This window comes from Mobula birostris, chromosome 31 (genome assembly GCF_030028105.1).
Source record: "Mobula birostris isolate sMobBir1 chromosome 31, sMobBir1.hap1, whole genome shotgun sequence".
In the NCBI taxonomy this organism is placed as follows: Eukaryota; Metazoa; Chordata; class Chondrichthyes; order Myliobatiformes; family Myliobatidae; genus Mobula; species Mobula birostris.
Window position 1 is genome coordinate 13,410,924 of NC_092400.1, and position 27,857 is coordinate 13,438,780.

At 43.4% G+C, this 27,857-nt stretch overlaps 1 protein-coding gene across 3 annotated transcripts in view; it reads right to left on the reverse strand.

The window, feature by feature from the left end:
* Positions 1-603: 603 nt before the first annotated feature.
* sdsl (serine dehydratase-like) overlaps positions 604-27,857 on the reverse strand; it is a 66,739-nt gene continuing 39,485 nt past the window's right edge. For all 3 annotated transcript variants that reach the window (XM_072247866.1, XM_072247865.1, XM_072247864.1), the window contains exons 5-8: positions 18,999-19,087; positions 9,778-10,005; positions 6,155-6,279; positions 604-3,988 (exon numbers count right to left, since the gene is read on the reverse strand). In XM_072247866.1, the coding sequence (XP_072103967.1) occupies positions 3,792-3,988; positions 6,155-6,279; positions 9,778-10,005; positions 18,999-19,087 (639 nt within the window). In that variant the 3' untranslated portion in view covers positions 604-3,791. The remainder of the gene's footprint in view (positions 3,989-6,154; positions 6,280-9,777; positions 10,006-18,998; positions 19,088-27,857) is intronic.

Sequence of the window (27,857 nt, forward strand, 5' to 3'; positions counted from 1 at the left end):
AGAGCGGATGTGGAGAGGATGTTTCCGGTATTAAGAGAGTCCAGGACCAGAGGGTACAGCCTCAAAATGGAGGGACATCCATTTAGAATGGAAATGAGGAGGGATTTCTTTAGCCAAGTGGTGGTAAATCTGTGGAACCCATTGCCGCAGGCAGCTGTGTGCATTTAAGGTTGAGGTTGATCTGTTGTTGATTAGTTGGGAGAAGGCAAGCGAATGGGATTGAGAGGGAAGTGAATGAGCCACAATGAAATGGTGGAGCAGATTCAATGGGCTGAATGTCCTAATTCTGCTCCTACATCTTTTGGTCTTATACAGTTCTACGATCCCCTGTTTTTATGCTTGTTCTGTTACCCATTAAGAGGGAAGTGACATCCTGCATGACTCATGATAATGTGAGTTTATAACGCTCTAGTCATCAGCTTAATGTGCCATAATCAAACATGTTTTTAGCATAAAATAACCTTCAGCTATACGCTGGATGGCTCATTTCCGGAAGTGCATTGCGTCATTAACCACTAAACATCCTGAAACAGGTACTGCATTAGAGGTGTTATAGAATTGGACAAACTGCTAGACATTGAACCCAAAGTCGGACGTTTTAATTTTGGGATGTCAACAGTGACCTCTACATGAATGAAAGACATTATCTGCCACTCTCATTACAGAAATGTGTTAAAACTTGCAAATAAAAACCAAGGGGAAGTAAACAGGCACTTTTATTTTCTCAATTACCCAGTTTTCAAAAGACTTCATGTGTTTCTCCTTTTGAGAAACTTACTCAAGATGCAATAGAGGAGTTTGGGCATATCTTCACAAAATAACATATAGCAAATCTCCTCTTTACCTGCTTGAAGCGGTTCATGAAATAGTACAATTAAGGTGGAAACCATGTGTGAGATATCACAGTAAGGAAATAACATTTTTTGTCTTTTGCCCTTGGAACAAAATCTTTGCCAAACATACCTTTATCTAGAAAGCTATCCGTTAAAGGTCACGTTACAAAATATTTTACCTAGAAACTGGAGTTCATTTTTGATGTGCTATATCGAGGACACAGTGCTGACTCTAACTGCAGGAAGAGCGGGATTAAAATAAAAGGATCAGATACGAACACAAGAGATTCTGTGGATACTGGAGCTCTGGAGCAACAAACACAAAATGCTGGAGGAACTCAGCAGGTCAGGCAGCATCTATGGAGAGGAATAACCAATATATGGAGAGGTCCTGCTGAAGGGTCACGGCCTGAAACATCGTCTGTTTATCCCTCTCCATAGATACTGCCTGACCTGCTGAGTTCCTCCAGTAAAAAGGTCAGGCAGCAGTTCAGCAAGGGCAATTTAGTGGCCTTCACAAGTAAAAATAACTAAGTTACATTCCCCAGCATTTTATGAGAAATAAGGGAGTTTTAAAGACCCAAATAGTGTGAGGTGTACATTTCCTTCTCTGGACTCTTCTGATCTGGCCTCTCCAAGATTTACAACTTGTAGATAAAGGTAGTTCCATGAAGTTTGAAGTTGCCCCAAAGCTTTTTAAAAGAATGTTCAAATTGTTACTGAAGTCAAAAGCACTCAACAGCAATCAAAATCCCAATAATCCCATTCCCCTTAACTTTATAATAGTTTAAATATCAAACAGGGTGGCGTTCCTTTGCGAAAATAGGCTACATCCCTGACCCAGGAATAAGAAGGGCCATTTTCACAGGCACACAGCAAACAGACACGATAAGGATGCTATGCTCAGATAAACTGTCAGATGTGTGAGGTCTTGCACAATACAGCAGGAAGTTACAAAGCAAAAAGCGTACAAACTTGCAAGGATTGATTCCTGTGCACTGGGAAGTCGATTCCAGCCAATGGCTATAATGGATTACGTTCCGATCATCTAGAGAAATGTACATGTGAGTAATATTTAAAGGGAAGCTTGGAAGGGAATGGTGGACGTGTTGATCATCTGAATAGATGGGAGCAAGTTCATCCCTTGTCAAAGTCAGAGAGTACTGAGCTGAAACTACAGTTACAGTTAAAAATTGCTGTAGTATGTGGCTAGCACACAATGGTCATATTAGAGCAAGTATTTTGTAACATTTTATATCATCTAATCTTTGGCAGTCTCTTGCAATCCATTATCCGTAGCATTTATATTTACATTACTTTATGTGTGGGCTTCATTCAGCTCTATTAATTGTGCTGCTCTCTGAGTCTTGACTAGCTTCACTCCAGGTTCAAGTCGAACTCAAGGAACTATCTACCTGGTGCCCAGATGGATGACTAGTACTGTAGAAGATAGGAAGATGGTGCACATCTCATTAGGAAGTATTACGGAACATTTCCCTGACATTCATTAACATGCTGCTTGTGTATTTTCTGACAGCATTGCCTTACAGAATTGCCGCTGCCAGCTTATGCCAGTGTTGACTGCTGGAAAGGAAGTTGAATGTTGACGTTCAGTCCACAGTCTAGCAGCATTGAGGCAGGTCTGCTCTAATGGGTTTCCATGGCACAAATGGCCTCCAATCACTGAGAGGGATCATTTAAGGGGCCAGTGTTCACAGCTTCCTGCAGCAAAGTGCATAATGGAGTTAGGGCACTGTCGGTGGACAAAACTGCAATGCAGAACAATGATTGTGGAAGAATCAACAGTCAAAACGTCAATGTCCCAGTGGGGTCGTCAACTGCATCTCCGTGGTCACCTTCTGCAGAGTTAGGCCATTGTTTCCAGTGGCAGCTTACAATGGAGGCTGCTACAACTTCTGTTAGTAAGGCCAAAGGGGGAGAACAGTGCACATCAACACCATTCACAACCAGCACTGGAATAGCAGCTGCCGCTCTCGGTGTCCATTCCAGTTCCGTGATGACCAGCACCTTGTGCCGTGGGTGCCATCTTATCCAAACATCAGCCAAACTTTGCACGTCCGTTTTGTTCATTCAACAAACCCTAGGTGCTGGAAGGTCCTGTTTCAGGGCTTCTGGCTGCTTCTACCAATGGGTATGATATTAAGGGCCCACATTCACTTCCCTTTGCAGGCAGCAGATTGAAGGAATATTAGCCTGCCTGTGTTGAGTTGAATTAGATCACAAAGCAAACTCAGAATTAGAAGACTGAATCCATTGTCATCTAAAAAAAGCATCAAGTCATTACAGGTAACAATATTTGTACCTACCACCAGTGACACTAAAGCTTCTGACAGACGAAGGGTCTCAAGTTAAAGCACTGACAGTATGTCTCCCTCCCCATTTGCTGCCTGACACACTGAGTTCCACCATCAGCCCCTTTTTGCTCCAGGTTCCAGCATCTGCAGTCTCCTGTGATACTGCACACTACTCCACTTGGATGTTTAGACAGAAATACCCTTATCTCAAAGCAGGTGGTCTTAGAAAGATATTAATTGAAAAGAGAGACAGAGAGATTACAGCAAGGAGAAAGGGAAAGAAAGAGAGAGAGGGAGAGAGAAAAAGGAGGGAAAGAGAGAAATGGAGGAGAGAGAGAGGAGGAGAGAGAGGGAGAGAGAGGGGGAGAGGGAGAGGGGGAGGAAGGGGAGAGAGGGAAGAGGGAGGGGGAGGAGGGGGAAAAGGGAGAGGAGGGAGAGATCAGCAAGAAAGTGAAGGGGAGGTCGGGAATTGTCGGAAAGGACTGAGAGTAACCTCATGAGAATCTGGTATTGACACTTTCGCTAAGCATGGCTTTGACTTTTATGCAAGGCAGGAAAGATTTGTAAACTGAAAGAATATTCCAGTTCACTCTGCCAGACAGGAATGAATTACAAGGAGAACATCACATTCACAAAAGCTGCTTCACTGATCCCTCTCCAGTTGCGCCTTGTATTCTTTAAGCTGTGCCATTGTGATGCTGCTTCCACCACAGACAATGACGACCACTGGCTGCAAATCCTTGGCCAGCTGTCCCTCCTTCTGCAGGGACTGGATGACACCACTGTAAATAGCAGCTAGTGACGCACCACAGGCTGGTTCAACCAACATCCTTTCATCATCTGCAAGAAGAACCCATTGTATGCAATCAGATCACAAATTCTGATTTCATCATCATCTCAGATTTCAAAGCTAACACAGGGGACAGAATTACAATGTAAAACTTCTGGATTCTGAATAACATATACAGAAATTTCTAAAATGGAAACTAACAACAAAATTGTGACTCTAAATTCAAAATATATTCCTTCCCCTTAAAGAAATGGAGAACATCAGGCTTCCAAAAGGGCATTAAAATCCGAAGTGTGCTTTCCCAGTCTCCCTATTCTCCTGGTTAATGCTGGACCTGACTACTGACCCAACTGTGATTCTTTATGTACAGAACAATATTTACTTTGGATGGCCAATTTATTCAAGATTATGAAGCAAACAGACACACAATATGTTGACAAAGAGTGTCAGAAGAGTATTGGTGTGGTTACTGATAGTTTATAAATATTTAATTATGAAAAACAGCTTTAGTCACATTTGGTTCATTTCCATAAATGATGCCTGACCTGCTGAGATCCTTCAGCACATTGTGCGCGTTGCCCTAACCACCCCTGCCTTTACACGCCCAAAGGCACAATGACAGATCAGTATGTTATGGTGCTCTCCCGAAGCAAAATTATTGAGCACTCATGTTTAACAGACTCATGATGGATATTTCAAAACAACACCATTCTGAATCTTTCTGCCTCTTGGCTCTTGAAACTTTGTTGATATCAAAACTGACTTTTACATGCTTTTATTAAAAAAATACTGAAACTGCTGATCCCAGTGAAGCAGGTCAGTGGTATTATTTAGGGTGAAGGGGAAATAACAGCCATTTTCATCATTAGGAATCCAAATACTTTACTTTTCAAGCTCATTTGTGATTTGACTGAGAAAGTCATCAGTTCACACAGCACAGTCAGCAATAATTACTGCTTTTTGGTAACTTATTCAAAATTTGTAGATTACTAGATCAAAATGAACAAGAAGTGTGCTTGTTTCCTTAATTGTGCCCTCTCGTATTCACTTATTTTTTTCACATCTCATCTGGTCAGCCAAAGAACCAGCATTTTAGATACTGAGCTCACACGCAGCTCATTGAACTTTGGGACATCCTATATCTCCAATTAAACAATTAAACCATAATTTCATAGAGTATAAAACCTGAGGTATGTATTCGTTCAGATTGTCATTTAAAAAGACATAAAAGCTTACTATTGATATTCCTGAGTACACAAACTTCACATTGAAAAAACTACATTAAATTCTCACAACTTTTTTTTGTTAACTCACAAAACCAATTGAAACCATACTTCCTTGTGAAGGAAAAACGGAGTCAAGTTTACATCTGACCACTTCATTGAACCAAAGTGCACTGTGGAAGATTTCTGCTGAAGAAGGGCTGCACAAGGAAAGAATCCAGATTATTAGGAGAGTTGGCCCATGAACTCCTCTTGTGCTGAGATAAGGCCACCCTCAGGGTGGAGGAGCAACACCTCATATTCCATCTGGGTAACCTCCAAACCTGATGGCATGAATATTGATTTTTCCTTCTGTTAAAATAATTATTCCCCCCTCCCCAACTTCCTCTATTCCCCACTCTACCTTGTACCTCTCCTCTCCTGCCCATCACTTTACCCTGGGTCGCCTCGTCCATCTCTTTCTCCTGTGGTCCACTGTCCAATTCCTTCTTTGGCAGCCCTTTACCTTTCCCACCCATCACCTTCCAGCTAGCCCCCCTTCCCCACACACCTTTTTATTCTGGTGTCTCCCCCTTTCTCTTTGGTCCTGATGAAGGGTCCCAGCCCCGAAACGTCAGCTACTTATTCACTGCCATGGATGCTGCCCGATCTGCTCAGTTCCTGCAGCATTTTGTGCATGTTGCTCTGGTTTAATAGGTTAATTGGTCACATAGGTGTAATTGGACAGCACGGGCTCATTAAGCCAGAATGGCCTCTTACCGTACTGTATCCTTAAATAAAAATGAAAACACAACGCTACACTTTAGGAGGACAGTGAAACAATGAACTGGGTGCTTTAAAATGGCTCCCAACTGGACAGCAAAACAGCAGCACAGCTGCAAAGTAGAAATATTTATCTGTTTCAGTAAAACATAATAATAATTAGTTCTGTGTCTTTTTTGGAATGAAGCCTGATTTTCAATAACATGACTCTGAAAATAAAGAAAGTCTCACCTAAAAATCTCTCCACTGCTTCCAAAGCCTGATGATCACTGATTACTTCCGAGAGGACAGTGTACTCCTGTGCGTTCTGAAAGGCTTTCTCACACACGGTCTTAGCACCGAGGCTTTTGGCCACACTAGGGTACAGAGAAGAGCAAAGAACAACTCAGAGGGAGGCCGATAGAAATGGCGTTCGTACACACTTTTAATGGAATGCGTGGCTGCTCTGAAAACAAAATGGTTGCTCAACCGTGAAGGGGATACTAGGACCAGGGATAAAGTAATGACACAAGTTGCAAGCTGGCTCATAGTAGTAGCACAGTGGCTAAATTACCAGCTTAGACACCCGGGGATACAAGTTCAAATCGCACCGTGGTAGGTGGGGAATTTAAGTTTTATTATTGGAATAAAATTATGCAAGTATTAACAAACAGATCACATATGCCATACACTGCTACTGTCATGATGTTCTCAAAATGTAGAGGAGGTAGGTATTTAAAAACTAGTAAAGTTTTACCACTGTCTGTTATTAACTGGATTTGTGGTTTTGCAAAACATATCCAGCTGAAGGATAATCCATTGCGTAACAGCTAATTGACTGAAAATGCTAATCTCATCAAATATGTGCAATATTACAGAAACTGCAAACTCTGTCAGGTGTTCACATAGCAGTTTCAGCTTTCTATGAACTTAACAGCATAGTTTGGTTTCTCCGAGTGATCTGGAGGTCCGAGTCCAAACGGTAGGTGGGGGCTTTAAGCCTGGGGGGGAGGCAGCAGCACCACAGTTAGAGTATTGCTATTACAGCGCCTGCAGCCGAGGTTCAACTTGGCCGCTGCCTGCAAGTAGTCTGCGAGTTCTCCCCCGTGACCTCCAGGAGCTCCAGTTTCCTCCCACAGTCCAAAGCCGTCGGTTAACTGGCCACATGGGAGGAATTGGCCAGCACAGGCTCAGTGGGCCAGAAGGACCTGTTACCACGCTGTATCTCTAAATGAGAACCCGGCAACACTTCAGGAGGTCAGTGAGACAGTGAGCCGGGTGCATATTGTAAGGTGAGTGACAAAGGTTTCAATTACGTCCGTTGTACGTTGGGTCCTGACAGGACGGTGAAATGGGAACAGACTGGCTAAGTTACCAGGAGTGCAAGTTTAAATCTCATCTTGGTTTCGAGTCCAGTATCGTCTTTGAGTGACAAAGCATTTAGATTATTGGCACTTGTCTCTTCAATATTGATACGCTGAAGCTTTTAATCTCTCCTCTCTTCAGCAGTTATTGACATCCCAATGATCTCACGGTGTTTATAGGAGTCTCTTTTCACCGGGCTGCCTTTATCACAGGCAATTTGTTTCTTCACAGGAACGATGCATTCGATCACGCAGCATAACTTGATAGTTGGTGGAGTTCTCTGGGTGTGAGGACACATATTAATCCTTGCAAGTGGAACAAGTGCCACCACCTGCCCCGGTACCTCCTCCCTCACTACCATTCAGGGCCTCAAATAGTCCTTCCAGGTGAGGTGACACTTCACCTGCGAGTCTGTTGGGGTGATTGACTGTGTCCGGTGCTCCCAGTGTGGCCTCCTGTATATTGGTGAGACCTGACGTAAATTGGGAGACTGCTTCGCCAAGCACTGAAGTTTCATCTGCCAGAAAAAGTGGGATCTCCTAGAGGCCACCCATTTTAATTCCACTTCACATTCCCATTCCGATACGTCCATCTATGTCCTCCTCCACTGTCATGATGAGGCCACACCTAGGTTGGAGGAACCACACTTTATATTCCGTTTGGGTAGCCTCCAACCTGATGGCATGAACATTGATTTCTCAAACTTCCGGTAATGCCCCCACCCACCCTCTCCTTCATCATTTCACATCCTTTTTTCCCTCTCTCACCTTAACTTCTTGCCTGTCCATCACCTCCCTCTGGTACTCCTCCCCTCTTCTTTCTTCCATGGCCTTCTGTCTCTTTCACCAATCAACTTCCCAGCTCTTCACTTCATCTCCTCCCCCTTCAGCTTTCACCTACCACCTTGTGTTTCCCCCTCCCTCCCCCCAACCTTTAAATCCACTCCTTAGCTTTTTTCCTCCAGTCCTGCCGAAGGGACTCGGTCAGAAATGTGTACTCTTTTCCATAGCTGCTGCCTGGCCTGCTGAGTTCCTCCAGCGTTGTGTGTGTGTTACACGTATTAACAAGCTGCTAATAGAACAGCACCATTTCCAGTTGCCAGCATCAGGTTAGCCTGCAGAAAATGCAGGCTCATGGAGACACCCCAAAAAATACGAACATTTTTAACTTTGCAAAGCATATTTTTAATCAAATGTATTGCAGTCACGAGAAAAAGGAATGGACCCGTTTCTAGTCTGGTAGTTTAATTCGCTGGCATCAAGGTGAAAGTCAGCCCCATGTCATTAGCATATTTCTCAGGGGTAAGGTGGTAATTGGAACATATCCTAGAGTCACAGAGTAACACAGCATGGAAACAGCGCCTTCCGCCCAACTGGACCAGTCCATGCCAACCACAGCATTCTCCCTGCAAACCGCAGTTATCTGTGTTCAGCTGAAAACCCTGCAAGTCTTTCCTCTCTGTGTACCTATGCACACGCCTCTTGCACTCTGCTGTTGTACCCACCCTGACCAGCTCCTCTGAAAGCACGTTCCAGGTACTCACTACTTCTACGTAGAGAAATTACCTCTCCGGTCTCTTTTAAATCTCTCCTCTCTCACCTTGCATCTGTGCCCTCTTGTTTTGGACCCCCCAACCCCAAGGAAAAGACTGTCCACCTTATCCATCCCTTCATAATTTAATAAACATTCATGAGCTTACCACTCATTTTCCTCCACTCCAGGGAACAAAAATCCAGTATGGCTGGACCTCTCCCTATAATTCAACCCTTCTAGTCAAGGCAGCAACCTCATGAATCTCCTCTGCACCTTCTTCAAAATTAACAATGTCCTTCCTAAAGCAAGATGACTAAAACAGTTCAGAATACTTCAAGTGCAGCCCAGCCACTGACTTATATAACAGCAACGTAACGCCTCTACCTGTAAAATGAAGGCCAGCATGCTAAACGTCTTCTTCAGCACCCTGTCCTGGAAGAGTTGATTATTCTCCAATCATTGACACACAAGTAAGAAATTGAGAAGTAGGTTTTCCATGCTAAAAAAACTAATTTAGGGCATCCATTTTAAAGCTATTATGTTTCAAGCTCAGATGCTGGACAAAAGAAATGCACTCTAAAAAGGTACAATGAGTTCCAAGGCAAGATGCAGGAGGGTTTTCGACTGAACGGAAAACCCATCAGGTATTCTAACAGGAAGAAAGAACCTGAAAGACAGAATCCCGCCAATGTTGCTTGACTCCCAACTACCAGGTGATAACTTGACCACTTGATTTTTCCTTTTGGAAGAATCACCTGGCTCTGCTGCACTGTATTCACTCCAAACTGTTTGGCACCGTACAGCAAGCTCACCGGTCTCTCATCCTCAACAGAGAACATAGTCAAAAGGAGCAAGGGCCAAGGATCAGTTGCAGTCCAGTCTTACAGCTTGGCTCCCCATGTAACAAACAAATGTAACATTACAGCATTTTGGAAAGAGTACAAAGATATGTGCTTAAAAGGTATAAGCTACCATACCTTGTGATATCAGGAAGCGTGACCAACTTTCCAGCCTTCAATGCCTCATTCAGACTGTTGGCGCCTTTGGTCTCCATGGCAATTATAGGCACGTCACACCAACCCACCTTCTTCAGGCCTTCTACCACTCCACAAAGCAGGCCTCCACCTCCAACTGAGAGAACTATCGCCCCAGGTTTGGACGGAAGTGTGTCCCGAAGCTCCGTCACAATACTGGCAATCCCTTCCCTGAAAATTAAATGTAAGGTTTAGCATCCAACAGGCTTCCAGCTTCTGAAATGTGATGGTCGTGTTGGAAAGAAGTTGCAGAGAGAGAGATGAGGCTGAATGTACTGCTATTTCTTTATTCGCTTGCATACACTGAAGCATGAATTCTGAAATCTAAAGGGATGGAAACTACATCAAAGGAATTCAACATGATTTTTTTTGCCCTGATGCTCATGTTAAGTCTTCTGATCTGCCTTTGAGTGTTTGTAGAGGATAGCCCAGTGATTTAAAAAAAAATCCCCTCATTAATGAGAACACCCACATGAAATTTGCTTAAATCACACAAATAAACGTTATGTCCAGCAAAGCACACCAACTCTATATTTGTGACGATAAATGTGTCAAGTATTGGATGAAATGTTAAGATTACGCTCATTGGAGATCTCTGTTGTGCTAATGGTCACTACTGCACCGTGGGGAGTATAGGAAGTATATGGAAAAAGGTATAGTTGACGTTTCGGGCCAAGACCCGTTGGCAGGGTCTCAGTCCAAAGCGTCGACAGTACTTTTTTCCACGGATGCCGCCTGGCCTGCTGAGTTCCTTCAGCATTTTGTGTGTGCTGCTTTGCATAATCCTGTAGCTTTATCTGAAAGCAAACAATCTATGGGATTTTTATGAGATTTACAGCCAGCAGCTGACCCAAAGTCTGGTTAATTTACAAGGGATATCATCTAATTACCAATAATTAATATGTTTCCTAACTTACCAAGCTTTCATTCACCAGCTATACCCATCAGCTGTGAGTTTTTGCTGCTTCCCCTTGCTTCTAGAGAAAGTACATCACCATAACAACGACAGCACGGCGTGATATCGTACTTGCTATCAGCTCCTACAGCACCAAATTCACTTCACCTGCCATAAAACAAGCCCAGTACCGGGCTATTCCATCAACCGTTTCCACTTCTTGTCAACATACTGAACATGCTTTTAGTTCACATTTTGCTTTGGACTTTTAACCCCTTTATCTTTAACCTTTAAAAATAGGTGAATCGCCTGGGATATCTTTTAAAACTTTTTGTCCTCTATTGTGGCTAATAGGAACTTGATTGACACTATGGATCTCAACGCCTCAAAAAAAAGAGACAAAGTTTTTCCTATCCATCTGTCCTGGAGACAAACCCACAGCCCTGAAATAAAACAGAAAACGCTGGCGATACTTAGCAAGTCAGGTAACATTCGCAGGGAAAGTGGCAGAGTCAACACTTCAGGACAATGATCTTTATTAGACTGAAAATATAAAGATAGGAAAAGAGCAGGGAGACTAAAAGAAAAATTCTGTGATGGGGTGGGGAACAGGAGAAACAGAATGGAAGGAGTGATTGTGATCCCTTCTGACCTAGTAACATTCACATGACAGTCTGCAGTGATGCACGCCTTAAAGATTAGAATTGGTTTGTCATTGACACATGTACTAAGGTACAGTGAAAAGCTTGTCTTGTGTCCGATTCATCCAGATAAAATCATTACACAGCTAAGCTGTAAGGAGCAAGTGAGAACAGGATCAGAACGAGGTAGATTGTGAGGTCAGGAGTCCATTCGAGTGTCTGACAACAGTGGGATAGAAGCTGTCCTTGCACCAGGTGGGACGTGCTTTCAGGCTTTTGTATCTTCTGCCCGATGAGAGAGGGAGAAGAGAGAATGCTGCCTGCTTTATTGAGGCAACAAGGAGTATAGACATTGAGGCTGGTTCCCATGATGTGCTGAGCTCTGTCCACAACTCTATGCGGTTTCTTGTGCTTATTTATTTATTGAGTTACAACGCAGAATTGGTCCTTCCAGGCCTCCGAGCTGCACCGCCCAGCTACCGTCAATTTAACCCTTTACAATGACCAATAAACCTACCAACCGGTACATCTTTGGACTGTGGGTGGAAACTAGAGCACCCTGAGGAAACATACACAGTCATGGAGAGAACATACGAACTCCTTACAGACAGCAGCGGGAATTGAATCCAGGTTACTGATACTGTAAAGCGTTGTGCTAACCTCTACCACATCGCCATACGTGCAGAGCAGTTGTTATACCAAGCCACTATGCATCCAGACAGAATGCTTCCAATAATAACTGGTAACAGGTTTAGCAGGGACACACCAGAATTCTTTAGCCTCCTGATGAAGTATAGGCAATGAGCTTTTTTGGCCAAGTCATCAACATGGTTGGACCAGGACAGGCCTTAGGTGAGGTTTATACTGAGGAACTTGAAGCTCTCAACCTCAGCACGGTTGATGTAAACAGGAGCATCCCCTTCCTGAAGTCAAAGACCAGTTCTTTCTTGCTTTGCTGATATTGAGGGGAAGGCCGTTGTCATGACACCATGTCACAAAGCTCTCTATTTCTTTCCTGTACTCTGATTGTTATTTGTGATGCGGTCCACTACAGTGAAGGCAATGCTAGGCATCTTTAGCAAGAATTGGTACAATCCAGGAATATCAGTATTACTACATTTACATGTTTTTCTATGCAGTTTGATTTCTATTTTAATTTACTAACTTCAAACTTTCAAAACTTCTTGAAGATTTCATTTATGTGAGAGAGATAGAGAAAGAGAGAGAGGGAAATAGAGAGAGAGAGAGGAGAGGGGGAAAGAGAGAGAAAGAAAGAGGGAAAGAGAGAGAGAAAGAGAGCAAGGGAAAGAGAGAAAGAGAGAGAGAGAAATAAGAGCTTGGTGGAAATTACTGCATTTATTAGAGAAGCTAAAGACAATTTAAAGCATAATAAAATGGTAAAATAAAGCTTATCAATCATAACAGGTGCAGGTGCCAAATGCACAGATGTTCTACCCAGTAGGTTTCCTAAAGAAGATCAGTAATAACAAGCAGTAAATCAGGTGAGGTGGTTGTCATGCTGGGTATGAGAATAATTAGGAAAGGAGGGGTCTCAATTAGGTTAAATTTGTCATGTTTACTTAGTAGTCTACATGGCTACAGTACAACAGCAATGGAGACCATGCTAGTAATTGATCAAACCTAGAATGGGAAGAGAAGTTAATGGACTGCAGTAGTCTGTGCTGCACCATCGATCACCAACAGTGTTTGCTTTTACTGGGTGAGTAAGCAAATACTGGAGACCAAGACATGCCAAGTGGATGATTGATTACATCAAACAGCAGGCCTTGAAGCAGGGCACCTTATGTAGCAATAAAGCATTGTGAGAAATGTTGTGAAAAGCCATTCTGTGTAAATCCCTCCTTTGAAAAGAAAACCCAGCCGTATCATTTAGCGGGCAACTGCGGGGGGAAAAAAAATCGTGATTTATTCCGCAGGATCAGTGGTGACCAGCGCAGACGTGGTTGATACATTTATCTTTCTCAGCACTGCAATTTTGAAAAGGTTAAACAGCACACTTTGAAGCGGAAACGTACTTTTGGAAGGTGCAAGCACTGACCCTTCGGAATGGGGAGAGTCAGGAGCCACTTATAACTACTTGATGTTGTGACTAGTTTCTGAAAATACACAAAACGAAGACGATGGAAATACTATGCAGACCAGCTGTAGCTCCGCAGAAAGAAACAGAACTGACAGCTCAGGCTGATGTCCTTTCAACAAAACTGGAGGCCAATGGCCTGAAGCGTTAGCTCTGTTTCCCTCTCATCCCCTTCCCAGATTTCCCAACATTTTGTGCTTTGGCTCATATTGCTTATGGCTCAAAAATCATATCCTGCTCTGGAAAATATTCTCCCTTTAATAAAAATAACAAAAAATGATTGATACAGAAATTCAGCTACTATTCCAAACCAAATGCCATATACAGTGTATATATATTACTTACCACCCATCAGTCATGCAAGTCTCGGGTGGAGACTCCGGAATACCGTCACACGCAAATGCAGAAGGATCCTTCGTTGATGTTTTCATAACAATTTCGTTTTACCATTCAGGGTTGTTAGCCCTGAGCTGAACCCCCGAATCTGAAGGCCCAGTGGGCCACTCTTAGTCTGACCTCTACCCTTTGACCTGTTTGGCACAGGTGACCCTACCGAGAGCCAAAGCTTAAAACCCTGACTTCAGCCAACATAGCTCTCCAGGTCATTGGGGTATGCAAGCCTCCAAACCACAAGGTTATAGTCCTCTTGGGGGTTATATGCTATTAGTGCCGTGAAGATCCTCATTTGAAGTTGGTTGGAACAGTTCAACACTGTACTGGCAACTTTGCACTTTTTATTTTGTACAATACTGCATCTGACTTTATCACTACTGGCAAAAAAGTTCACTCTGTTGAATGCAACGTCACATATTTCACATTTCAGCTAGGTCAGCACACATAGTTTATCAATCAAGTGCATAATTTAAGTGGATTACAAGCAGTACACCAAGTCTGTTTTACAGGAGCACCACTGAGAGTATCCTGACCAGCTGCATCACTATCTGGTACGGGAATTGCAAGGCATCTGACCGCGAACACCTTACAAATGATTGCAAGGACTGCCGGGGGGATCACCGGGGTTTCTCGTCCACCCATCAGAGATATTTATCAGGAGCGCTGAGTACACAGGGCCCTTGGCATTGTCAATAATCTCTCCCAAATGTCCAACAATTTCTTTGACCCCCCCTTCCCCCACCATCAGGCAGGAGGTACTGTACCACTAGGACGAGGACTGTTAAGCTGGGAAACAGCTTATTCCCCAGGCCGTGAGACGACTAAACTCCCGACCACCACCCAGGTCTCATCATGTGTGAGGTGCCAGTAGCGTCGTACCGTTTACTTTTTGACTTTTGTCTTAAATGCAGCTTTTTATGCACTAAATTATTTGTGGCAATATTACTCTAAGTGTCGTGAGTGAGTTATATGTACTGTGTTGTTTTCCTTGGTCCAGAGGAATGTTGCTTCGTTTGGCAGTATACAGGTAGGGGGAATGTCAACTCAGACCACGAGGACTGCATCGGGCATTTTCATGCCTTACAAGGCACAGATTGGAAGTCAATGTGGGGCGCTACTCCTCACACAGACTAGAGCAATGTGTGATTAAGTGCCTTGCTCAAGGGCACAAACACGTTGCCACAGCTGAGGCTCGAACTAGCAACCCTGAGGTAACTAGACGAACGCCTTAACCGCTTGGCCACGTGCCCAACACAAATATACAGGTAAATGACAATAAACTTGAACTTGATAATGACCAACACAGGAAAAGTTTACATCGTATAATTCATGCTGATCAAGGGGCCTTCCTCAATTCATCAGAAACACAAGGGATTTTGCAGGTGCTAGAAATATTGAGCAAGACATACAAAATGCTGGAGGTACTCAGCAAGTCGGTCAGCATCTGTGGAGATGAAGAAACTGTTGACGTTTCAGACCAAGACCCTTCAGCAGGACTCACACATGCGTTGCCTTCCTCGGCTAGTCACATTTGCTTGAATTTTGCCCATATCCCTCTATCCTATCCATGCACCTGTCCAAGTGTCTTTTAAACATTTAATTGTGTCCCCATGGACTACTTGATCTGGCAGATGATTACACACACCCACCTCTCTCTGTATGAAAAACATACTCCTAAATTCCCCTTTAAGTATTTCCTCTCTAATCTTAAATCTATTTCCTCTAGTTTTAGACTCCACTACTCTGGGAAAATTAAAGTTTTCCATGCCCCTCATAATTGTATAAACTATTAAAAAGTCACCTGTTGTCCTCCTTCCCTCCAGGGAAAATAGTCCCAGCCTCAGTCTCCCCTTACACCTCAAGCCTTTCCACCCTGGACACTTCCTTGCAAATATTCACTGCATCCTCCCAACGTTAATCACATCCATCCCATTGCATGGCAAACAGAATTACACACAAGATTTCAGATATAGTCTCGCAACCATCCTATGCGCCAGTAATATAGTTTTCCAGGCCTTGTCCTCACTTCCCTGTCCAATCAAGACCATCAGACTTAGGAGCAGAATTAGGCCATTCAGCCCATCGAGTATGCTCCACCATTCCATCACGGCCAGTAAATTATCCCTCCTAACCCCGTTCTCCTGCTTTCTCCTCTGATGCCCAGATTAATCAAAAACCTATCAACTTCTGCCTTCAGTATACCCACTGACTTGGCCTCCACAGCCGTCTGTGATAATGAATTCCATAGATTCACCACCCACTGGCTGAAGAAATTTTTTCTCATCTCTGTTCTAAATGGATGTCCCTCCATTCTGAGGCTGTGCCCTCTGGTTCTAGACTCCCCCACCATAGAAAACATCCTCTCCACATCCACTCTTTCCAGGCTTTTCAATATTCGGTAGGGTTCAATGAGATCACCCCTCATTCTTCTAAACTCCAGCGACATACACTGACTGTCTTATCTACCTTCAAACTTTTCAGCTTCCCAAGCACCTTCTCCTTAGTAACAGCAGTGACCCTCACTTCCCCCCCAACCTGACATTCTTGCATTTCTGGTATTCTGTCAGTGTCTTCCACAGTGAAGATTAACACAAAATATTTATTAAGTTCGTGCACCATTTCTTTGTCCCAAATTACCACCTCTTCAGCATCATTTTTCAGTGGTCTGACATCCTTCCTCATCTCCCTTTTACTCTTTATAGATTGGAAAAAAATTATTGTATCTTCTTTTATAGTATTAGCTTGCTTCATATTTAATCCTTTCTTTCCTTATGGCTTTTTTACTTGCGTTCTGTTGATTTTTATAAGCTTTCCAGTCCTCGCCACTAATTTTTGCTATATTATATGCCTCTCTTTTGCATTTATGCTGTCTTTGACTTCCCTTGTCAGCCACGGTTGCCTTATCCTGTCTTTAAAATACTTCCTCATCTTTCGGATGCACTTTTCCCACGCCTTCCAAATTGCTCCCAGAAACTCAAGGCATTGCAGTTCTGCTGTCATCCCTGCTAGTGTCTTTTCCCAGTCAACTTTGGCCAGCTCATACCTCTGCAATTCTCTTTACTTCATTGTAACAGTGCTACATCCAGTTTTAGCTAAGGGTTCCTTTACCTTCAGCTCCCGAATCAAACCTGGGTCATCAATAACACCCTAGTCCAGAATAGCCATTCCCCCAGTGGGCACAACCACAAGCCACTCTAAAAATCCAACTCATAGGCCTTCTATGGATTCCCTTTCTTGGGATCTAGTGCTATCCTGATTTTCCCAATCTACCTGTGCATTGAATTCCTCATGACTATCATAATTTTGCCCTCTTTTCTAGTTCCATTGTAATTTGTAGCCCACATCCTGACGACTGTTTGGGGGCCTGGATAACAACTTCCATCAACCTCCTTTTTCCCTTGCAGTTTCTTACAAGGATTCTACATCTTCTGATCCTATGTCACCTCTTTCTAAGGATTTGATTTCCCACCTCCTCTGCTATGTGCCTGTCCATTCAATACAAGGTATATCCTTGGATATCAAACTCCCAACTATGATATTCTGTCAGCCACAACTCAGCAGCGTCCACAATATCGTACCTGCCCATCTCTATCTATGCTACAAGATCATCTACTGTACCTTATTCCGCACACTGTGTGCATTCAAATACAACACATGCAGTCCTGTATTCATCGCCCTTTTCACTTTAGGCCCCCTGTTACAATTTAACTCATCCCACTAACTGCAATTTTGCCCTATCAGCTGCCTGTCCTTCCTCACAGTCTCACTACACACTGCATTTAGTTGTATACCAACTGCCCCATCCTCAGCCCTATCATTCCGGTTCCAATCCCCCTGCCAAATTAGTTTAAACCAGGGGTGGCCAACCTTTTAACATTCCATGCGTCAATTTTTTCACTCACGAGTTCAGATGCGCCATACAACTCTTGTACCCCCATTCATTTCTTGTAAAAATATGTTAATATAGAACTCGTGCATGAAAAAAATGCATCTGAACTCGTGCGTGAAGAAATTGACACATGGAATGTAAAAGGTTGGCCACCCCTGGTTCAGATGCAACCACTCCTTTTTGTACCTGTCATACCTTCCCCATAAGAAACTCTAATGATCCAGAAATCTGAAATCCTGTCCTCTGCGCCAATTCTTCAGCCCCGCATTCATCCACCAAATCGTCCTATTCTTTCCCTCACTGGTACGCGGCACAGGCAGCAACCCAGAGATTGTTACCCTGGAAGTGCTGCTTTTCAGCGTTCTATCTAGCTCCCTATATTCCCTCTTCAGGATATCCTCCCCTTTTCTACCTATGTCGTTGTTACCAATATGTACTACAACCTCCGGCTGTTCACTCACCCCTTTAGAATACTGTGGACACAATCTGAGACATCTCTGCCCTGGAATCTGGGAGGCAACGTACCATCTCGGTGTCTCTCTGAAGTCCACAGAATCTGCCATCTGCTCCTCTAGTAATAATGGAATCTCCTATCACTACTGAACTCACCTTAACCCCTTCCATTCTTAGCCCTAGAGAAAGACTCAAGTTGCTGTGGCTTCCCCCAGTAGGTCACCCCTGCCAACAGTTACCAAAGCATGCATTCACCTTCTTCACCACTTCACCTACCTTCATCATCACTTTCTGGGACCTAGGTACTTGTGTCCCCAGGTCTCTACAACTTTTCCAGGGCCCTGTCATTCACCCTCTCTGCCTGGTTTAACTTCGTCAGTTTGAATTTACAGAAGTTAAATTCTATTTGCTAATCCTTGGCTAATTTTATCGGTTAATCTCGATCCTGTAGCAACCTCAGATAACCTTCTTCACTGTCACCATACTACCGACTTCGGTGTCTTCAACAAACCTGTTAATCATGTCACCGATATTCTCAGTAAGCACCAGGGGATCCAGCTCAGAGCCCTGTGGCACATCGCTGGTCACAGGGCTCCAATCTGAACATATTTTGAACAATGCATCTTTTTACGAATAAAATACAAAAAATGAATTACTTATGATCGCCATGCTGCTGTTGTAGCGGATAGCACACAAGAGTTTTTTTAAAAACAGTGATAGGCTGGCACAGCTCATACCTAATATTTTGTAACAACTAAACAAGCTGAATTTTAAGTTTCTTTGAAGAAATCTTACCAGATCAAGGGATGATCAAACGGAGAAATATATTCCCAGCCATCTTTTTCAGACAACTTTAATGCCTGTTTATTAGTATCATCCCAAACCTAATAAAACAATAAGGAAGGGTATATAAGTGCCTTGATAATGAAGAAATGAACATTCTGTATCATTTTTGACAAACTAGTATCAAGTTTTGGTAAATACCTACAAGAGTGAGAAAACCTTCACCCTTCACAGCAGTTATTAATCTCCACAGCTTCCAGGCTTAGAGATTTATAATCAGGTTTACAACTGAGTGAATCAGCATAAAGGCAAGATAAGTGCTGATTCTCACAGTTGTAAACCTCTCACTGGGGCTCGTATATAAACTTGTTTCATTCGCTAACTCTGTTAACAGCCACATGACTCAGCAGAGAGAAGGCCTCCTTCCATAAGCGACACACGTCTAGGGTCACTGGTTCAACAGGAAAAATTAGAATGCTCCGGGGAGGAACACTAATCAAAGTTATTGTTTGTCACAAAAAAAAAACAGGTCGTACACTGGCATGAAATTACAAAGGAAATATATTTACCAATATTTCAACTTTAACAAACAGTTAACAAAAAAAAGACAAGAGAAACAAATGGGCCCATTACAGGTAAAAACAATCCAAACATGCACATAAACATTGGAGCTCATTCCTGAAGTAGTTGGGTACTATTTAGGAGTTGGATAATATTCTTTTTTTTCCAAAATGTTGGCAACACACAACCGAATGCACATTTTGAACTTCCCAGTGCACCTCAAAGAAATCTCTCTAATTATTACCTCACAAAACGAACTTCTTTTCAATTAAGGTGGCATTTCATGCTGTTCTGGTGGATAGCAACCAGAGTCTCTTTTAACTGTCATTCTATTAATTTAACCCTCAAGATAAAGAAGTTTCCTTGACTGAGATTGAGGATATGAACCAATAGAGGAGTTTGAAGGCACAACTGAAGATTATTTGACCTAAATGTTTTCTCTAACCTTGGCTTCTACAAACAAAAAAAAAGTAAGGGAGTCCAAAATTAAGAGGCCACAAATAGAATAAATCCACTGGGGAATTCAGGAGAAACATCTTTACCCAGAGTATAAGATGCGGGACTCATAATGACACATACTGGCGGATGCATTTAAAGTAATGATAGGGGAGAACAATAAAAGATATAAAGAAAGATCTATAAATAAAACTAAAGATCTGGGATCAGGGGAAGTTTGTGCTGAAGCAAATGAGCTATTTTCCATTTTTGATTGTGCATTCAAAGAGGAAAATTGATCACGCTGAATTGATGGCTTATTTAATCCTCAAAGCTTTAGATATACATACTGTGCAAAAGTTACAGATATATATATATAGTGAGGGTGCCTGTGCCTTTTGCACAGTACTGTATTTGTCAACATGGAGTGAAAAAGCAAGTCCGTAAATCCGGCGGGAGCAAAGGATGTTGGGAATGGCAGAGTGAAGCACCGCAGGAGGTTTGATGGGAGAGGTGGCAGAGAGGGAGTGCCAGGGGTGGGGGTGGGGGTGATGGAGGTGCAGACACACCCAGCCCTGAGACACCAGACAAGGTCATTTGATTCCAAACAGTTGGTTTATTGATCATTACAGAATGTCTCTCTGGTGCTTCCCGCTCCCTTCCCTCACTTGTATTTGCCTGTATTTGTGAGACCAAACTGAAGTCGTAGTGTGGATTATATTTTATAAAATGTTTCCTTATCGCTCCTCTCTTCTTCTATTCCCCACTCTGGCTCTCATCTCTTCTCATCTGCCCCCCCCCTCCTTCCCCTTCTCATATGGTCCTTTCTCCTCTCCTATCAGATCCCTTCTTCTCCAGCCCTTTACCTTGCCCACCCACCTGGTTTCACCTATCACCTTCTAGCCATCCTCCTTCCCCTCATCCCACCTTCTTATTCTGGCATCCTCCCCCACTTCCTTTCCAGTCCTGAAGAAGGATCTCAGCCCAAAACGCCGACTGTTTATTCATTTCCATTAATGCTACCAGACCTGCTGAGTTCCTCCAGCATTTTGTGTGTGTTGCTGTGGATTTCCAGCACCTGCAGACTCCCACGTTTTTTATTTCATATGCTATCTTCTATAATTCCAGCAAATTAAAATTCAAACTCATTTTAAATTTTGATAGTAATTCTTCTGTTATAACTTGCAAATTTCCACAATCCCAATTTAAAAAGTTTTCCCCTTTACATCCTACACTGAACCTTCTGTTCCTCACACAAAGCCAGACTGTAAACTCACATGGAGCGAGTTTTATGGTGTAATCTCTGCTATCATACGGAATTCAACTGAGACGCCCAAACTCATTTTACTAGTACCTACAGAATGAACAGGGGCGTGTGTCTCAGTCATTTCCCGATGTGAGCTGAAAGAACAGGAAAAGAATGTTGCGCGTCTCACACGACTAAAATACCCAGTCCTCCATCGTGGTGTGCGACATAGTGAGGTCACGCAAAATGTCATCAAAGATGCCGTCTTTTCAGGTGATGTTGGATGCAATTCGGTTTTTTTTGAGTTCAAATAGTTGATTATCACGTTCACGACAAAGTCACAACATGAATTCAGAATGGGGAGTGCTTGCAGGCCAAATAGCTTTACTCACAGTACACTTTACTATCATCTCAAATGGGGGTGTGGCCAAGTAGTTGAGGCATCCGTCTAGTTATCTCAAGGTTGCTAGTTCGAGCCTCAGCTGTGGCAACGTGTTTGTGTCCTTGAGCAAGGCACGTAATCACACATTGCTCTAGTGTCTGTGTGAGGAGTGGCGCCCCACACAGACTTCCAATCTGCGCCTTGTAAGGCATGAAAATGCCCGACACAGACCTCTCATGGTCTGAGTCAACGTTCCCTCCCCCAAATGGGGGCACTGAAATAAGATTCCGCCTCCTCGTCCTCACTGATGAATCCACTCACCTGAGAGTCACGCACAGAAAATGATCAAGGTAACACTGAGCCACCAGTATGTGAGCAATAGAAGAAACTCCAATCCAACAGAAGACACCACTTTCATATAAATAAAAGGTGGGGAGCATGAAATGTTCACCAGTATGATCAGCACTTTAACCTTCTGCCAAACTTTTACAGTGAATAGCAGGTGTTGGCTGAAAATCCCCAACTGACAGAATGATCCTCATTGACAAGGCTGCTGCCAAGCAGGCAATGCTCGCTCCTGGGGCTGTGCGGTCCAAGCCGAGAGTGCAGTGCCTCGCAAGGACTGTCAGATTCCAGCTGCGCATCAACAAATCATCAGTCGTTCGGTGGACCATTTGGTTCTTGAAATAATGAAGGGAGCGGATACCTGGCTCGGTGACTGCGGCTCTGAGACAGCAGCGTTCTTCATCCATTTCCAAGCATTATTCCAGCGCGGATAAACAGAGCTCAACAGATTGGCTCTGCTCCCCATTGCCTTCTCTGCTCTTCAGAGTTTTATCATGTAAAGACCGCTACAGACGACATGCCTCAGAATCACCGTATCAGAGTGAAAATGTCCAATCAAAATGATTGTCAAAGCAATGTTAAACACTCAAAAAAAACACACACCCTGCAAGAGGAGCAATATAGAATTCACTGAGGATGTAATGCCGTGGCTTTATAAGGCATTAGTCGGGAAGTACATTTGGAGTATCGTGAACAGCTTTGGGCCCCATATCTAAGAGCTGGTCTGCTGGCTTTGGAGAGAGCCCACAGGGAGGTTTACAAGAATGATCCCAAAAATGAAACAGTTAACACAGGAAGAGATTTTGATGGGTCTGGGGGATTAACTCACTGAAGTTTAGAAAAATGATGGTGGGGGCCAGGTGGAATCGCACCGAAACCTACTGAATATTGAAAGGTGTAGGGAGAGTGGAGGTAGAGAGGATATTTCCAATAGTGGGAGAGACTAGAACAAGGGGGCACAGTCTCGGAATACAAGGACGTCCCTTTAGAACAGAAATGAGGAAAAATTTCTTTAGCCAGAGGGTGGTACATCTGTGAAATCCATTGCCACAGATGGCTGGGGAGGCCAAGTGATTGAGGATATTTAAATTGCAGATTGATAGGTTCTTGATTAGCCAGGGCATCAAAGGTGATGTAAGAAGGCAGGAGAATGGGATTGAGGGGGAAATTGCATTAGCCATGACGGTATGGCGGAGCCGATTTGATGGGCCAGATAGTCTAATTCTGCTCCTACACCTTATTGTCTTATGGTCTCATGTTCTAAAGCCAGACTAAATCCAAATTTTAATGCTGTCATTGCTCAAGACACGATGCATTCCCAAAATAATGTGTCATGTTACAAATAACCAGGAGGTCTTTTATGCAAATAAGGTTCATCATCATGGAAATAAGGAGCACTGTTATGCAAATGAGCAGTCTGCTTTGTTGGTCTCAATACACGGGGCAGAGGCACGTCTGCGGCAAAAAGAAAAGCAACAGATGGCTTTACGCGCGGGGACCAAGAGGAATACAGTGAAAGGGTTAAAACTCGGCCCCAAACTTCACACTCCACTTACTTCATCCAAACCGCTGATGCATTTATTTCACAGCATTACTGGCGGCCTCAGCGACAGCTCTGGGGTTTGACTGAGGAAGAGTGACTGGTTTGTGTGAAGTAGTGTGCAGGAGTTGGAGAGAAGGGGATGAAGCAAGGTTGATAGGGAGGAAAGCAGCATTAAAGGGCAGCTTAATCAATACCAAAAGAAGAGAATCATGCTGATCAGATAACCTTTACAGTCCTTGGGCAATACTGGGGTTTCAAATTCCATGTGCCTTCCCAAACCATCATGGCAGGACCAAGAACTTCAAAACATCTGACTATCAATATCAAGTTTGGATGCGAGAACAGGAACAGGTTAGGGAATTTCAAACTCCTAGATTCCACATTATTCCAAGCAGCCGTAACTGATCTATATCTCCTCTCAGATTCAGGCAGCAATAAAAATACCCACTGGGCAATTTACTCTCCCCTTTAGGGCACAGCTCCCTTAATGTACAACCAATAGTCAGTCAGGTAAAGAACTTTCTAGTGATTAATGGAATGAGTTCAGAAGTTGACATCATACTTTTAATTTAAGCCAGATCGCAGTGCTTCCTTTTGTTCCAGGACTGCAGTGTTTAAGGGCAGAACCCAGGAGGTCTGACCCTTTCTTACTTGGATTTTGAGAGAGAGCTGAACGCCACTGATGTCTTGCAAGGGACCAACCAGTGGAGAACATTGCTGGGCAAAATTCTGCTCTCTGCAACAGTCCAGGAAAGTGCCCCAAAATCTACGATGCAGGTTTCAATGTCCTGTCATCATCCGCGGCTAACTGACTCAGCCAGCAGGAGAGCTCAAAGTTCAGAGTAAGAATATTATCAAAGTATGTACATGTTGCCATCTAGTACCCTGAGATTCATTTTCTTGCAGGCATTTCAGGAAAATGGAAATACAATAGAATTTACAAAAAAAAATACACAATAGACAAAGACGGACAAACGTCCAATGTCGAAAAAAAGACAACCTGAGCAAATAAAAATAATGCTGAGAACACAAGTTGTGAAGTGCTGTTGAAACTGAGTCCATAGATCATAGAATCAGTTCGGAGATGTGGTGAATGAAGTTATCCATGGTGGGTCAGGAGCGTGTTGGCTGTCGGTGATAACTGTTCCTGAACCTGGTGGTGGTGGGAACTCAGGCTGCTGTACCTCAAGGCAAGAAGCGAAGAGGGCGTGGCCTGGATGGTGGGAGGCTTTGATGATGGATGCTGTTCCCTTGTAGCAGTGCTCCATGTAAATGTACCCAGCGGTGGAAAGAGCTTTGCCTGTGATAAACTGGGGTGTATTCACCGCTCTGCAGCCTGTTCTGTTCCTGATCATTGGTGTCTCCATACCAGGCCATGATGCAACCAGTTAGGATACTCCCCACGGTGCATCTGTAGAAGTTTGTCAAAGTTTTTAGTGACATCCTGAAGCTAAGCAAGATTTCTAAGAAGTAGAGGCACAGTTGTGCCTCTCTCGTGATGACAATTAGGTGCGGATCCCAGGACAAACCCTCTGATGAGCTAGCATCAAGGAATTTAGATTAGATGATGAGGACATGCAGTCCTTTTATTGTCATTTAGTATTGCATGCATTAAGAAATGATACAATATTCCTCCGGTGTGATATCACAAAAACACAGGACAGACCAAGACTGAAAAACTAACAAAAACCACATAATTATAACATATAGTTACAACAGTGCAACAATACCATAACTTGATGAAGAACAGGCCATGGCACAGTAAAAAGTTCAAAGTCTCTCAAAAGTCCCACATCTCACGCAGACGGGAGAAGGAAGAAAACTCTCCCTGCCATACCCGACCACAGTCCAACTCTGAGTCGTCCGAAAACTTCGAGCTCTGCTCAGCCCTCCGACACCGAGTACCGAGCGCCATCTCTGCCGAATGCTTCGACCCCAGGCCTGGTCGCCAGCAGCAGGCAAAGCCGGGGATTTTGGGGCCTTCCCTCCGGAGACTCTCCGACTGTACAGTAGCGGCGGCAGCAAACCGGGCATTTCAGAAGTTTCTGCAAATGTTTCTCCGTGCTCTCACGGCTGTCTCCATCAAAACAGAATTGTGCACGGCCCCTATTTAACAGATATGATATCATTTCACCAGAGAGGCTACTGACTCTGTGCACTTCTAATTCCCTAATGAGGACTGGCTCATGGACCTCTGGCTTCTTCCTCTCGTAGTGTCCATCATCCTCCAGCACAGGAAGTGCGGTCTGAAGTGGTGTCCGCAGTGGTAGCGGAAGCGTAGTCACTCGAGTGGAGTATGATGTTCTCCTAAGGGGTGGTCTATTGGTGGGTCCTCAGGTCGCTGTAAAATTAGAGTGGATTCCCTTAATGGAGAACACACCACACTTGACAGATTGGGGTCACGGCCCAGCAGATGGAGTGCAAGATAACTGGAGACCTTTCAATGCTGCAGCCTTCTTCCGCCTACACTGTCATCGTGATACATCATCGTCTTCTGCCAACTCCATCGTTCAGGTCCTGGTTAGATCGCTCTTTGTCGGGAGCATCCTCCTTGACCTTACCACCATGGATGACCCTACCAGGAGTTAAAACTCCGGACGGCATTGCCCTCAAGATCTCAGGAACTGACAAGCCTCTCTACCACGACGAGGTGACGACCCTTGGAGAAGTAGATCAGCCTCCAGTTCAGAAGCAAGATACATTCAGGCCAGTGAGATCTTAAGGATGTATTTTCTGATCTTTGTAAATGTGCCAGGAAATGATGGGCAGTAGGCACAGGATTACGAAACACGAGTTTCAAATCCGTAATGTATGTTGCCACGTCAAAACATAACGCTGATTTTGTTCTGTGTTTTGCCCTTGTGATGCTCTTGAATTGATTCCCTCTCCATACACACGTTGTTAATTTGTATAGTCTACACTAGTCTTTTTTCTCCCCAGTCTGGAGACAGACTTTTTAAGATGCAAGTATCTCACACTGATGTGCTCCAGGTGATGATCTTCTAGCTCTCGTTCTGATTGCCTTCCCTCAAGTGGTCTATGCGGGTGACCTACTGCTCAGCTCATTAACCTAGTCAGTTATGGGGCAGCACAGAAATGGTCCTGAGTTAACTGCTGTTACTGCCACTGTCAGTACAGAGAGCATCCAAATGTAGGACAGACATCAATTATGTATTCTCCACCCAACCAGGCTAGAAGCCAATTCTTTACTAAATATGCCAGTTACTTGAACCTATTTCAGACACAATGACAAGCAGATGGACAGAGATAACTCAGTATGATTCCCTTGTAGGCGTTACTAAAAATGCATTGAAGACTGGCTGTTAATACATTATTATTAGCTTTATTTTTTGCAAACTTTTATTTTTGTCAACATCTTCCCAGTCTCCAGTTAAAAATGTGTTTACTCTCCTGCCGCAACAATCCTTATTGTGCATACTTCTTTTGTAAGAGAGGCAGTAAACAGAAATGTATGGCTAATATCTGCCCAACTGGGCAAAGTGCTGAGTGACATGTAAGGTTCACTCAGAGCAGTGAGCCAGGAAATTCAAAGTGAACCAAATGGGTAGGCGAAAGCCACAGATCCCAGTGAATGCAGTGGGCTGGGCTCCTGTGAACCAATGCTGAGATTAATCTGAATTGGAATTGTGGCTAACAGCGGGACTCAGCAGGTTTAACAGCAGACTCATTGAATCTGAACCGGCTGTCTCAAGCCACTAACTTCAGAATGCTTTTGAAGTGCCTCAGAATACGGGCACAGCTGTTGAGTTAAACTACCAAAAGCAATGTACAGAAACAAGAAAAAACAACGTTGTCTGTTCTAACATCTGCAGAGAATTACCAAATTACTTATTCATTTCATTCGTATTTCAGTAAATTATTTTTATGTGCCAATATCTTGAAGTGCCAAAGTGCAGAACTACAGTATGGAGATTTATTCATAAAATTTACAGTCAACCTTCAATCAAATAACTGCTTGTCAAGAGGAGGGATATCTTTATCTCCTCAACAAGTTTGTTCCCATTTATTGGAGTCGATCTTGCTGAAGTTTTCAGAGATTGGTTTGATGTGTTCAAACCAATATGGCAGTATGGACGCACTTTCAAGGACTCTTCATCCTATGTACTTGATATTTATTGCTTATTTGTTATTATTCATTTGTATTTGCAGAGTTTGTCGTCTTTTGCACATTGGTTGTTTGTCTGTCTTGTTCGGTGGGGTCTTACATTGATTCTGTTGTGTTTCTTGGATTTACTGTGTATACCTGCAAGAAAATGAATCTCAGGGTTGTATATGGTGACATATTTTCACTTTGATAATAAATTTACTTCGATAGGGTTAATGCATGCATCTTACTTA